General features: G+C 40.8%; 1 protein-coding gene across 1 annotated transcript in view; it reads left to right on the top strand.

Annotated features, from left to right (window-relative positions):
• Nucleotides 1–14,960, top strand: part of FAT3 (FAT atypical cadherin 3) — a 347,711-nt gene that overhangs the window by 281,262 nt on the left and 51,489 nt on the right. Inside the window, exons 14-16 of the mRNA XM_021382213.1 lie at nucleotides 10,191–10,580; nucleotides 12,866–13,080; nucleotides 13,668–13,805. Coding sequence (XP_021237888.1) covers nucleotides 10,191–10,580; nucleotides 12,866–13,080; nucleotides 13,668–13,805 — 743 coding nt within the window. The remainder of the gene's footprint in view (nucleotides 1–10,190; nucleotides 10,581–12,865; nucleotides 13,081–13,667; nucleotides 13,806–14,960) is intronic.

The raw sequence follows: 14,960 nt of genomic DNA, 5'->3' as shown, positions 1-14,960 counted from the left end.
GGTAGGAATTTGGGCATAGAGGCCATTGAGATAAAACTTCAGAAAAGTCACTGAACATCATTTAATGTGAAACTGAAAATATCGTTGTCAGACACTGCTGGATAATTAAGGCAATTTGTAGATAAAGGGTGATGGGTGTTGTATCTACTGTTTGCCTTTGATGTCTCTTAAAACTCTTGAACGCATAATATTCTGGGAGTCTTCAGTACAGGAACATACTTTTATTTATGTCTATCTGTAGTTTGGTTACGGGCTTAGGAACAATCTGTACCAGCTAGATACACTTCTTCACAATACTCAGTAAAGAAAATGAGTTGAGCTATCAAGCATTTAACTCAGGCATGCGGATTTGTTTCACATAACCTCTCCATGTAGCTAGATATCTTAAGTGATTGCTTGGAGTAGAGAGAGTATACACACATCTCTTTGCTAAAAAATATTACAAACTTTATTATAAAGCAGATCTTTCTCCCATCTTCATTCTATTGGAAAATCTTACATACATCATCTCATACATCCATGAGATAATTATTCCTACTAATTCACCACCACAGGGTTTGTGTATGTGCAAGCTAAGAAAGGAAGGGCAAATGCCGATTTTACAGTTTGCTAGAAGAGTTCACAGGGATCAGGTGGATTTTCCACCTCCCACTGTCTTCAAATCAAAGTGCCAAATTACTACATTTTGTTCAAATTAGGGCACAAAAAGAACTAAACCTGGAGCCCAATTTGCTATCTGAGCTGCAGGCTCATAGTCAATTGCAGTCTCATGTGTTTTATGTATGCGTGCAGTGTTGCAGCCTGAGTTGTGCAGAATTTCACAGAATCACAGAACATCCCATGTTGGCAGGGACCCACAAGGGTCATCAAGTCCAACTCCTGGTTCCACACAACACCACCCAAATTCAAACCCAGTGTTTGAGAGCACAGTCCAACTGCTCCATGAGCTCTGGTGGCTCAGGGCTGTGCCCACTGCCCTGGGCAGCCTGTTCCATGCCCACCGCCTTCTGGGCCAGACCCTTTCCCTAACCCCCACCTGCCTCTCCCCTGACACAGCTCCATGCCATTCCCTTGGGCTCGTCACTGTCCCAGAGAGCAGAGCTCAGCGCTGCCCCTCCACTCCCTGTGAGGAGCTGCAGTTGCTATGAGGCCTCCCCTCAGCCTCCATGAGTTGTGTCACTGAAGCTTTTCTTTCTTTTGTGTGGCCATGCATATTTCTCCATGGGCTGTAGCTAAAGCATGTCATGGTGCTTGCAGGCATCTAAAAGGTGGTGGTGCTCTTTGGGGAATGTTTTATGTCTGGGCAACTGAAAATTCACATCAAGGACCTGGGTGCAGTGTCCATGACACCTGGAGCTGTGTTGTCCATGTGAGCTCCTCAAGGCCTTCAGGGTGTAGCACAGGTATTGAGGGACTCAGCAGGTTTAAGGAAAGAAGGAGAGGCTATGCAAAAAGCAAAAATTACTGTATCTTTTTTGTAGAGTAAGGAGAAGCAGCTATGTGCTTTTTTTTTCCCCACATACAATCAGAAACAAGCAGTCTTTGAAGCTGCAGTGTTTATGATGTAAGGGAGAAAATGGGTGTTGAAATCCTAATTCAGGGAGCCTGGATAAGACTTGCGGCTCTTGAGACTCCCACAGACAAGTTTATGCAGCCAGGTTATGTTGGTCAATTGTAGTTGAGTTTGTCTGTGGTTTTTTAAAGAGCTGTGTATAGTTAAGGACTCTGGGCAGAGATTTATGAGACAGATTCAGTAGTCCTCTGATTAGTGCCTTTAATGTGGAGAGTTTTAATCAATCAAGTCTCTAATCAGCCTGGCTTTAGGGAAACTAATTATTCAGCTCTTCATGCAAAGACTGTGGCAGAGGGGACTCAGCCCTTGTGTGGAATCCATTTGGCTTCACACTGTGAGACCTCTGCTTTCCAACCCTGACCTCCTCCAAGAAGTTCAGGGGAGCAAACTGTGGCCCATCCTCTGCCTGCTGAGCTGGGGGGAGTCGGGTGAGCTGGGGGAAGGAGTGTCATTTGCTTTCTTCTCCTGATGGAAATTTATGTCTTGGATTTGAAAGAAATTTCTGACAAAACGTTTCCCAGCAATGTTTGACCTCAGTTGGTTTTGATGTTTCAATAAAGACTAGGTTTGTCAAAAAATAAAATACAATCCCTTACCATGTACATTCATAAGGCAGGTGGACAGGAAGTAAGAAATGTCTTTTCTAGGGAAGAATGGTAATATAAACTCTCCTTTAAACTTTGGTCCGGTCTGAAGTGTATCTACCCCCAGGAGAGTGGTGAAGCAAGAACATTATATCTTCCTTTTTTTTCTGGTACTCTCCTTGGGTCAACAAGAAAGCTGAAGAAACAATTAAGAATAAAAACGAAATACTTGTCAAAATAATGACTAAGAGACACAGCTCTCTGGGGTTTATCAAACATAACGCTTGCCTGCAGGAAGTGGCATCAAAGTGCTGGTGAGCACAGCACAGGAAGAAATTGCTCCATTAGGTGGTTCATTGAGTGACTGCTTCCAGCAGCACGTGCGTGTAATTAATGAGTCAAAATTTCAGAAATACCAGCTCTTGAAGGAATTAGGGGAACTGAGCTTGTTGGGCCACACAGCCAGGCCTGGTGAGGAGTTACATGCTGCCAGGTAAGATTGCAAATGTGCCAGAGAGGAGTACAAGATGGTCGCAACCTGATTAAAGCGGAATTTTCTGTGTTATGCGCAATGGCAAGTAACACATGAAAATGATGAAGGAGACATTGATTTTGACATTTGCTGGCAAAGCCATGTACAGCAAACTTCTGCTTCATGTATGGTTTGTTTATGTTAAGCTGGTCCCTTAAAATGAGTCTGGAAATTTTTGAGGCAGTCAGGATCTGAAAAAGAAGAAAATGAGGACTGAAACATGCATAAGAAGAATAGCACAGAAATAGGACTGAAGATTTCCTAAAACCCATCTGCTAGGCAGATAGTTTCAGCAGTGAAGCCAGCCTTAACTAGATGATATTTCTGGATGTTTTCTGAGTGTTTATAAAAATATGACAAGGGTGTTTCATTCTCTTTAAAACTTACATGGATCTTCTTGTATCTTTACTCACATCTTTTCCTCACTGCCTTACAAAATAGTCCAGAGGATAGTACGCTAATGCAGGATATGTAGGACCTGAATTATTGATTCCTCTTTCTACAGCTATTCAAAACAACGTTGCATAAGTTAGTGGTTATACAGACTCAGGCTACAGTTGATGTCAGGGGTCCTTTCCACCATCACTGAAGCTGTTTTGAAAAAAGGATTCAGAAATCAGAGAAAAAAACGTGAGTGAGCATTGGTCTGTAGCCTGATGGGTGACTGGGTTCTGGGCTCCGTTCCACAGGGCTTATTCGGTGAAAAGTAATAGCCTGTAGCAATGTATCCTACTGCTCCTCCTTCTTTTAAGGTATCCCAACCAGTAGAATTTTCTTCCATAAGGAGAATGGGAAGTCAAAGCCCATGACCCCATCTAAGGTGAAACACACACACAAAAAAAATTTTAGCTATTCTTGCATTATGGAAAGAGCCCAAAACTTTCAGTGTAGGCAAGCCAGTCCTGAGGATACCTGCAGGTCCAAGTTCACCTAGAGAGCTATTCGGGAGAAAACCTAGCTTTTGCTTTCTGATAAAGTGAAAACCACTTCTAGGAATGCCCTTTGGGCCCCTGAAAAAATTGTCCAAAAAAATAATAGATTCAGTGGAGTTAACACTTCTTTAGTGTTGGGAAGTAAACAAACAAGGTGTTTGGGGATTATGATAGAAAACTTCAGTTTCTGCCTAAATAAGCCCTACTTCATATTCCATGTTTTGCTTCCCATGCCTTGATGCTTAGGAGATCTAATCCTGTTAGCAGTCAGTCTGTATGGCCCTATTGTTGAATCGTTCGAAGGGCCAGATTTTTTAAACCTTCAAATAGATTGTCAGGGGAACTTAAGCACCCAACTTGCATTATAATAATGTGTATTGCATATTGAAATTACTCAGAGCTAGTCTCTGTTCAGCAAGCAGAAGTCAAAACCATTCCTGTTTCCTTCTGTAACTTCGTAAGAGGCCAGACAGAAAGGATGGAAGTGTGAATAGTATGGCCTAGGTTTAGTGAAGCTTTTGACACTATTCTGCATGACATGGGGAAAACGTGGTCTACCTGAAGTTGTTATCAGGCAAGTTTGTTACATAAGAGCTCTTACACTGGAGCTATAAATTAAGAAAGGTACTGGGTGCAATATTCTTATTTTCATTCCTGAATGGATAAGTAGGCATAAGGTTTGTGTTAGATGTCAGAAATCAGAATGAGGCTGCAAGTACCGTGGACAGTGTCCAAGTCTTAGTTGTGGGATTTAACAGGTGGAAGAGCGGTACGGAAAAATACAACTCAAGTCATGAGATAAATGTGAAGTCCTGTGTTTAGATAAGAATAACCAAGGGTACCATTATTGCCTTGGTAATGACTGACTGGGCAGCAGAACTGCAGAGAAGCAGGTGTATTATAGTGAATTGCAAGGTTAATGTATGCTTACACTTCCATAGTGGTGTGAAAGGGTAAATAGTTTAATCAGCTAGGTAAACAAGAGCAATGCTGGAAAGCAAAGAAGTAATCTTTTCTGTTTACTTGATGATGGAAAATCCTGATTTGAAAGGTTGTGTCTGGTTTCAGAAACACTATTGCCAGAGAGATATGGGCTACCTGAAGCTTGATGGGAAAGGCCTGGAAAATATGTTCTAATAGGCAGTAGTAAAATAGTTGAAAGGGGGTGCCATGGAAAAAAAAGAATTAAGATGATAAAGTGTAACAATCATCAGATATGAGTCAAATAGCTCTCATGAAGAATGCCAACTTTTGTTCTAGCTTTACCTCGTCTTTCATTATTTTTATTCAGTCTCAGCAAAAAGCAAGAACATAATAGTTGTAAGGAAAGTGAGACACTGTGGTGTGATATCCAACAAAGTTATGCATGTTCCTAATCAAAGGACAGGCCTGTGTTCATTGATAAATCTAATGCTTTCTTTCTTTGTGCAGGGATAAATTAGATGATCTTGTAAGATTCCTGCTGTCCTTACACTCTGTCATTTCATTTTTGAGGTTTCCAGGACGCTGTTAACAACATGGAAGCAGAGAACTAGATGTATGTCAAATAAGGAGAATTCTATCTCCTGGATTATCTTGACTGGATAAAACCTGTATTTAAATTGGGTCACTGAAACATATGCATATATATACCTACTTGCATCAGTACACAGTCCCTTGCAACAGACCCCTGTTTTAGCATAGCAGTGTTATCCAGTGTTGTCAGATTCTGTATTACTGGAGCCACTGAGTCTATAAATTAAATGTGCACAAATGGTGTTTACACCCATGATTGCTGCATAGCTTCCCTCCACTGCAAAAAAATCATCAAGCTTATTAAATAATGAAGCACTCAAGATCACTGGTGGAAGCAACTCATGTAATGCCAACACCGTGGGCTATATAAATCCCTGCTAGAAAAGAAGGGGAGAGTGAGCCAGCTGTCCATACCTTACCTTCCCACCGAAGAAAACACCCAACCCAGATGAGCCAGAAAACAGGCCAGTGGAAGATATTATATACTGAAATATTCAGCCTGAGATTTCTGTCCAATATTTTCCTTCTGTAAGGGGCTGGTCTCTTCATCTCTGTCTTACATGGCCTTGCATCAGTCCCATGATACCATGACTCTGTCAGAGCGTTTGCATGAGTAAAGGACTTTTGGGGTTAAGGCTATTGTTTCTCCACAGAAAAAGGACAACACAATGAAAGCATGTCTTGATAGCCGTGTTATGGATTGAACTTGACCAGTTTTTCTGCTTACGTTGTAAAAATCACTTGAAATATCATGCTGTATAGGGCTATATATTCTTCTACAGTTCAGCAAGGTTATTCTAGCAGGACCTTCCTCTTTCATCTCAACATGATGGAGCAGAAATTATAAAATTTGGTTTTGTATTTGTCCTCTGTCTTGTTTGCTGTTAATGAAGTTGTGAACTTTTAACTAGCAGTAATTGGTGTTGTAGTTAACATTTGGTTAATCACTAAATGCCAAAGATGCCAGTGTTAACGTTATCACATCATGACAGAGGAAAGAGGCAGCGCACTAATCAAATATCTTAAAATTTATCACTCTGAAATTGATAAGTAATAACTATTTTACATCTCTCTTTCTGGAAACTTTACTGTTTTAATTTTTTGATTGATTATTTTTAATGCTTGCCATTTATTTTTCCCAAGGTTTTCAAAATAAAAATGAGCAGAAGACAAAATTAAGCGCTTCTTTCCCCAGATTGACAAGAATGAGCGGGCTAACTGTTCTTGGGGAAATACAGTAAATAATTAGTCCAGGTGGCAGATGAAAACAGAGGAGAAGCACACTGTGTAAGGTCTTTAGTATCTGTAAATTTAAATTTGCGTGTGATGCAGTCAGCAGGTAATGCCCAATGCAGAATCTCATTGTCATATGGGAATTGTGTCTGTTGTATTAATGCTTGGCTCACCCTGTGCTGTACCTCTGCCACTTTCAATTGACTTACACAAGGAGAATTTTAATATTCCTTAATTATAAAGAAAAGTATTTTATTTCCCTGGTGCTATTTGAGTAGAAATGACATAGAAGATGTCATTGTGACATTCAGTACATGCTCCTTTGTTTCAGTACAGAAGAAAACAAAAAAATCCCTGGTGAAGAATGGCATTTGAGGTACTGGATGACTGTTTGTTGTACAAACTTTTCACACTAGAGATTTGGCAAAGAGCAATATTCTGTCGTATGCTAATACAGGTCTAAATATAAAAAGTGCTAGCTTATACCTTCATTTAAAAAATATACTACAATCCTCTTAGAAGAACAGTAATTCCTGTAAAGCTTTTCATGTTCATGTTGCTTATGGTTGTGATTGGCACCTTAGAAATCTGAGAAGCATAAGTAAATAAGTGAATAGACAGAACACAGTTCACAAACATTAATCCCCCAACAGCTGTGGGCAGTCCATGTGGGAGGATTGCTTTCCTTACCAATCCAGGAACCATGGTGCTGGAGCAGTTGTTTCCTTTCCCCAGAAAATCTTTATTGCAGCAGTCTGCCATCATCTCCCCTGCAGGGCTGCCACTGCTGCAAACTGGTGGACACTATTTTCTTTGCGGATGGCAGCCCCAAGCACTCCACTATTTTGGATTTCAGTAGAAATAACTTCTTACTTCATCTTTGCCTCCTGCTCGCTCTCTTTCCTGTCTTGTATTGTGAAGGTGAGGGGCGACAGCTACTGATGTAACACGACACTTCCTTCAGAGTGCTGTTTCTGCTGCAGCTTTTTGTTGAATTAATTGTCCTTCCAAGAAGCAAATGTTAAACTGGTTTTCCCATAAAGCACTGTAGAGGGGTAGCAAGAAGCTGAGATCTTTATTTCTCTGTGTGTTCTGTGTTCAGGCTTGAAGCTGTCAGGAAATGTTATCTGTGAGTGTCCCAGCATAGGTCCTCCGCCCAGGTCTTCTGTCCCTCCATGCTTAAAATGGCAGTTTCACCTGTAAGAGACTTTATTCCAGATCCTGTGGGCAAAATAAGACAGTTTTGTTCATCAGCCTATTAATGTGAATAGATCAGTATGCAGTAACCTACACCCCTGGAATTTCTGTATTCCTCTCTTATTTTTCAAGAAAGGAAGAACACTTACCTACAAGAAGTAACTCCTTCCATTTCTGCCTAAAAATTCCCTATTTAAGAGATAGCAACCAGAACACCATGATGTGGATTTGAAAGAGCTCTTTTGTGGGATCAGAAGCAATCACTTATGAATAAACACTATTCATATTGTATTAATTGTCATTACCTTGAGGCAGCAGAATACAGGAATGTGGTCTAATTGTATGTCAATCAGATTGCAGTCAGTAGAGTTACCACTTGTATGTAAACTCACCCCATGTGGTGTCTTATGCACCAAAATTTCTTTCTCCACACAACCCATTCAAGATCTGGCTGCAGTTTTGAGGCGTTTCAAGACACAAGTCATGGGTAGGCCATCTTTTTTTCTAGCTGTTTACGCCTTTAAAGAGCGTACTACCTGATTCTATTATGCTCACATATGCTGTGGTGAGTTTCTTTGTGCCAGAGCAAGCCCAGACCAAGGTACATCTCTCATGCAGTCACACACACATGGGCATGGAAAAAGAGAGTTAAGGCCCCAGCTTCAGAGAAGTATGCAGTTCTATACAGATGCTGGCAGATATCAGGAGATCCCTGTACGGAACACTAAATAGCTTTACAGTTGAAATTTCTGTGTAGGTTCAGTGTTCACCTCCATGCTCTGAATCAGACTAAGTCCACTTTTTCAACATACCCAGATATCAACTCTAATTAATGGCTCATTAACTGTTCTGCTCTTGTGGAGGTTAGGGGAGGATTTCTAGTAGGAGGTCTTACCAGAAATGTAGACACATCTCTAGTCATTCAGACCCATAAAACCTTTCCAGAGGGTTTTACTCCTTCAGTTTGGTCTGTTTAGTTGGCAGTCAGTTAACAGAGCAGTTGAACACATTTAAGATGCTAAGTGAAAAACCAAGCATGGTTTCCAGCAGGCTGCAAGGTGTTCAGGATCTTGGTGCTCCAACACACACAAGAATCTCTGACTAGCTCCTGTGCTGCACTCCGTTCCTTGTGTATAAGACAGGAACAAGCTCCTCATGTGCCTTGCATGCTCTGCTGAAGAAGGGCTTTTCTGTGCTTTTTCCTTTTGTTATGCAGTGACAAATAGAGAGGTTGTTCTGTGATTAAAAAAAAAACAAACAATTGGTTCATTACAATATTGGCATTTAAACTTTATTTTAAAGACATTTGAAATAGATGTGGTGCCTCAAGCACTGCTTAAAAACTTTATTCCCTGAAGAGTTCAAATGGTAATTCCTAGTGCTATCCCAGTAGGGTCTGGGACTTTATAGTTGCTCTACCTTTTATGTGAGCGTTGCTGAAGAAAAGAGTCTCCCAGCTCCCCCTCATGTGGATGCTCTATTCCTGCTACGTCAAGCAGAAAACAAATGTGATTTGTGCTGCTTTTGATCAGTCATTTCTACAATGCTTTGCTGCTGGAAAGCAGAATAATACTGTCACAAATTTTAAATTAACAAAATATGCCTAGAAGGGATTGGTAGCTCTTGTTCATCTGATTAATGTCAGGCTTGTAAAGTCTGTTCTCCAGCAAAAAGGACAGCAAATGCTCAACTGAGAGATGTTAAAAACACAGACGCTCCAATTTAGTGAATCTTTGTGTTTTAGTTATAATCTCTTAGCACAGCACCCAGGACCAAAGCACAGAATCAAGCAGCATCAAGGGAGCTTGAGTGAGTTCGCATCTGTGTTCACATTTAATTAGATTTGAAATGACTATCCCACTGTAGTGCAGCAAACAACCAAGTTAGTAACTTCCTCTCAGCCCTCATTATTAACAACTTTAGCATAGATCTGCTTAGTCAGCAGCCGGGTGATATATATTGGGAAATACAAGCAGGATTTGAAAAACACAAGAGATCTTTGTACAATTCCATTTTTTGCTCTCAAAATGAAGGAGCAGGGGACTTCCCTTTATAAGATGTCCGTGTTCTTGCAGGAGTTGATTACGATCATGCAGGAGTCTTATGATTATATTTTGCTTTGTCCTATGATTATATTTTGCTTTGTCCTATGATTATATTTTGCTTCTCAACAGAAGAAACAAGGCAGCACTGGTAGCAAGTATATTCTGTGCCACCTGATGTATTTTTATGGGTGTATTTTCCCCTTACGTACATTTTTATTCCTTAAAGATGTGCTCTGAGAGTTTTCCATTTCAGCATTCTGCTTGTCTCATCTAATTCAATTGTAAGCTTTTCTGGGCAAGATCTATACCTGGATTCTGCTTTCGAGTTCCATTCCACAGCAATTCTGCAAAGGATTATCCATGGCGATCTGACATGTGAGAATAGCATGTCCTGGTCTCCTACACCTTCAGCGGTTCTGTTCCCTTTGATACTGTTACCTCGATGTGCTCCATCAGCCAGAGACGATGAGTGCAGTAGCAGATTTTGCTTAGAGTATCTATTAGGTGGAAAGAGGGGAGTTGTTTTGGGTCTCTCTTTTTATATTCACTGTATCATTTTCGTATCTGCTTCTCTTTCAGGTGTGAACAGAAAAGTTACCTATTCCCTCGCAGATTCTGCAGATGGTTACTTCTCAGTTGACCGGTCATCGGGAATCATTATTTTGGAGCATCCACTTGATAGAGAGCTTCAGTCTTCCTATAACATCAGTGTAAAGGCCTCAGATCAGAGTATTGTGCTGACCTTGTCCTCATTTGCAACTGTTACCATTACAGTGCTAGATATTAATGACAATCCCCCTGTGTTTGAAAGGAGAGATTATCTTGTTACAGTACCTGAAGACACTTCACCTGGCACTGAAGTGCTCTCTGTTTTTGCTACAAGCCAGGACATTGGCACTAACGCTGAGATTACCTATCTCATCAGATCTGGGAACGAGAAGGGGAGGTTCAACATTAACTCAAAAACAGGTTTGTAAAGTAGCTCGTTCTTGTAATACTAAATGGAAGTTTCAGAAAAATGTGAATGCTTTGGCAAAACCATTTGGACCGTATAAGTTCCAAGAAGAGAGACTCAGAGCTTGTCAGTCCTGTTGCATAGATTAAAACAAATGTTATGTTTAAGTTTGGTCTAAACTACAGTGCCATTCAGCTGCCTTGACTTGAGTGGAGAATGCCTTTCTCTATTAGTATGTCCACTGAAGTCAGTGTAGATGTAACGGCCACATCCACTGTGCACCATGGGCTCCTCTACGGCTGCACGTGGAGATCTGCTCCGCATAGTGCCCATGGGCTGCAGGGGGACAGTCTGCTCCATTGTGGGCCTCTCCTGGGCTGCAGGGAACTGCTGCTTTGCTTGGCTTTAATCCACCATAATAGTAAGCTATGAATCTTCTGTGCTTCCTGCGGTGGATTCCCTTATTCTTATAGCATTCAGGATGACTGGTACAAATCTGCCACCAGAGCTTCAGAGCAGAACAGTCTTGGTTTTGAAAGCTGAAGTTAACACTTGCTTGAGCGCAGCTGTAATAACCAGTAATCTGGAAAACCTCAGAATGATGCATTGTGTCATTTATATTACTGTGTGCAAAAATCTCTCTCCACTCCTTGCGAAGGCCACTGCCTTACATGTAAAGGACTTAAAATAACATAATTGTATGTTGTCTTCTATCTTCATAATGTTGATTAGTGCTAACAAAATTTAAACATAAATACAACTAGACAGCAATACTTAACTTTGCATTTGACAATGAAGCCAAGGAAATAAATCAATAAAAACCCATAATGAAGCTTAATCACACAGGGAAGAAAAAAAAACTATTTATTATTCATTAATGTGTGACAGCTCCATTATTATCGGTTTAGAGGCAGGAGCCGAGATCCAGACAGCCGGGTGCTGATGTAGCATGCCTGATCAGGGCTTGAGAAATAATGCTCATCACAGCATTTATCAGTGGGGACTCCCTGCTAGCCACTTGGAAGCTTCTCTTCAGGGCTCCTGCTTTCAGCAAGTCGTGCTGAAAGGTAGGATTCATTTGGAGAGAGCCCAGACAAGATTAAGAAGAATGATCTGAGGTCTATAAAATGAGGCTTACCAGGAAAGACTGAAGGAATTGAGGCTATTTAAACTAGAAAAAAGAAGACGTGCTGATAGTATTCAAGCTTGCAAAAGTACCTAAGAAGAGGGGGGAATACTATTCTTTGTGTCTACTCATGAGAAAAGTTTTGAATTAGCTTAAATTGCATTTGGATTACTTCAGTTAAATGATAGGAAGAAATTCCTTGCTGTAATAATTATTAAGTACCCAAATACATTTCCTAAGGACAGGAAAGTAATGTTGTTGGAGGTTTTTTAAGAACATTGGAAGTGAATATCTTCAAGAAAGATTGTGTTTAACTGTCCAGTGCTGAGGAGCAGTTGGACTAAATGACCTTTAAGCCCCAATCATCCCCGCTCTTGATGAGTTCATACTAAAGAGGATTTGCCTTGCCAAGGTTAGGGATTTGCTTCTAAGCCTTTCCTGCCATGTCCAGCATCACCTCCTTCAAGACATCACTAGTAATCTGTGCACAACCCACTCCCCTCTCCTTGATAAGGTTATGGGTACATGTGAGACAAGTAGAGAATGTTCATAAAAACCATTTCTGTCCTAGCAGAGATCTGAGAGAGAGTGAGTCAAGTTACGAATAATCTTAATTTTTATTATGCAGTGTGAGAACCCAAAACTTTTAAACCTAGTTTACTCTGGAAGTCCCCTGCTTAATCACATAGATGATAGAAAACTAATTTCTCAAAGGTATTCATACGCCATTTGTTAGTATTTAATTCATGAGAAGTTAATTACGTAGGAGTGAATTTCTGTTGATTTGTCAGTGTTGATTTCCAGGGTTGGCATCTGGTTCTCCCACAGGCTCTGTACGTGAGCCCAGACAAATGAATGGATGTGGCCTTCACTTCTCTGTCTACAGTACTGGTATTTCCACAGTTATTTCTATGAGAACCCATTAATAGCTTCATATCTTTCTGTAGAGGCAATCCAAGTGCAATTGTCATCTCTCTTTAATTAAATGACAGTAGTAGAAAAGTGATCAAATATTTTTATTGGACTAGGCAGTGTTAAATGTAGAGCAGTGTATTTTGTGTTTGTGCCGTGGTAATAAATAGCACGCTGTACTGTTTGCTACGGTGAAATCCCTTAATGTGCAGCAGCATTTGCTTTTCACTCTGTGTTGACATTACTTCCTTTCCTTCAAAGGAGCCATTTCCATTTCTGAATCTTTGGATTATGAATCGTGTAAGGATTTCTACTTAGTAGTGGAGGCAAAAGATGGAGGTACTCCAGCCCTGAGTGCTGTTACAACTGTGAACGTCAACGTGACGGATGTCAATGACAACGCTCCAAAGTTCAGCCAGGTAGTCTACAGCGCAGTCATCAGTGAAGATGCTGCAATTGGAGATTCCGTTATAATGGTGAGTGAGGCCATGTGCCATGATTAGGCAGGATGAGTACCTCTATTACATTTAATAAGATACAGCTGCTCTTATTAATGATGATAAATACTGCATCTTGAATCAGCCAAACTGTTCTCTAGCCAATACTCTGTGTCTGCTACTGCTTTCCAGACAGCTGCCAGTTTTCCCCAAGAAAGAAAGAAGTAGTAATACCAAAATGGTTATTAATTCCTCCAGTATGCTGTCAAATAGCAATGCTGTGTTTAAGACATTGTATCTCAGGAGTCAGTTAGAAATAAGTAGGTTTTTCTGGAAAGGCAAAACTCAACTTTTCAGGGAAATACATGGTACTTGTATTACATTCTATTTGTTATATAAAATATTAAGATTAAAATATTTATGTGTTTTAAGGCCAGAATTTTGAAAAGATGCAACGAGAGCTTCCTATGAAGAGCGGCTTGGCTTTATGCTGGAGTGGTGTGCAGTTCAGATGTGACTAGTCTGATAGAATATGAAGGCTTTCTTTTTGGAGTGCTGAGTGATTAATGGAACATACTGATGGTTTAACATTTGTTTTGCTAATTTTCACTTTTCTCTCAAAAAAGTTGATAGCAGAAGATCTGGACAGTCCTTCCAATGGCCAAATCCATTTTTCCATAGTGAGTGGTGATCAAGACAATGAATTTTCAGTCGATCCTGGTTCAGGACTCGTGAAGGTTAAAAAGAAATTGGATAGAGAAAGGGTAAGATGTGAGATTTCTTGACTTACAGTGGCTTACAGATGTGCGTTAATTTCAACTCTGCTGCTAGCCAATTGTGAAGAAGCTGCTTTTCACTCTGCAGCTATCAGCCTAAGATGCTCCAACAGCTCTTTCTAATATTCTTCCCCTTTTTCCCACCTCAGACTTTTCCACAGTCTTATTTCCAAGCCAGCTACCCTGGTAGCATTCTCCCCCTGCACCAACACAACTACTGAGGCCAGACTGGGGAAAGAAGCAACCCTGGATTTTTCCTTTGGCAGCTGTTGTTGCATTAATGAGCTGCCTCCTCTCTCTTGTGCCTGCAAGCACACGCTTGCAGCAATGTATGCAACAGAGGGACCACGGCAAACTGCGGATTGTGGCACTAAGTACAGAGCTGAGAACTCAGCCATTAATTAGCACTCTGCAAAACGTGTCACAGGGGAGCTGATGTTATGGAGTAGCCAGGCTGTACTAAAGAGTGCTTCATTAATCTGATTCTGCTGCTTTGTTTGCTCCCTAGATTCTGGGTGATTTATCACCATTTTGCTATAGCTAGCAATTAGCGGCTTTTGGAGAAAAAGAAACAAAACAAACAAATACAGTTGCCTGTGCTACTAGCAGGGCAGGATTGTGCTGCATGACTTCAGAAGTCTTGCAACACATGCAAGACCCAAGGGTCCTGCACCCACGCAATGCGTCTGCAAAGCTGAGGAAGCTCATTGCTATCCCCAGAAAATGGACACAGCTGGAAAATCTCCCTGCTGGAAGCAGAGCTACTGCTTAAAACAGGCAAATATCCTTTCTGTATTATCACACAGGCAGGATTAAATTCCTGATGATTGGTGGCAGAAGGACCTTCCTTGTCCTGCAGAACACGGAAGCAATAGGCTGTGCATGTGACAAATTTGCTGTATTTCTTACATGGTGCAGACTTAATTGATTAACATGATTTTATTTAGTATCTCCATTTGGCGTAGCTGAGATATATACATGTCTGCTCTCAGGCGCGTACTTTTACCCTCACTAGCGTGTAAATTTAAGGCCAGCTCCTAGATCTGCATTCTCCTAAGTTTCCTTCGGTTACAGTAAGCTGTAGTGTTGTCTTTTCTTTTGCTTCCTTTGCACATTTCCTAGACAAAAGTGTTCTCTTCAGCA

The sequence above is a fragment of the Numida meleagris genome, chromosome 1 (assembly GCF_002078875.1).
Source record: "Numida meleagris isolate 19003 breed g44 Domestic line chromosome 1, NumMel1.0, whole genome shotgun sequence".
NCBI classification, from domain to species: Eukaryota; Metazoa; Chordata; class Aves; order Galliformes; family Numididae; genus Numida; species Numida meleagris.
This window is presented reverse-complemented; position numbering and strand designations above follow the sequence as displayed.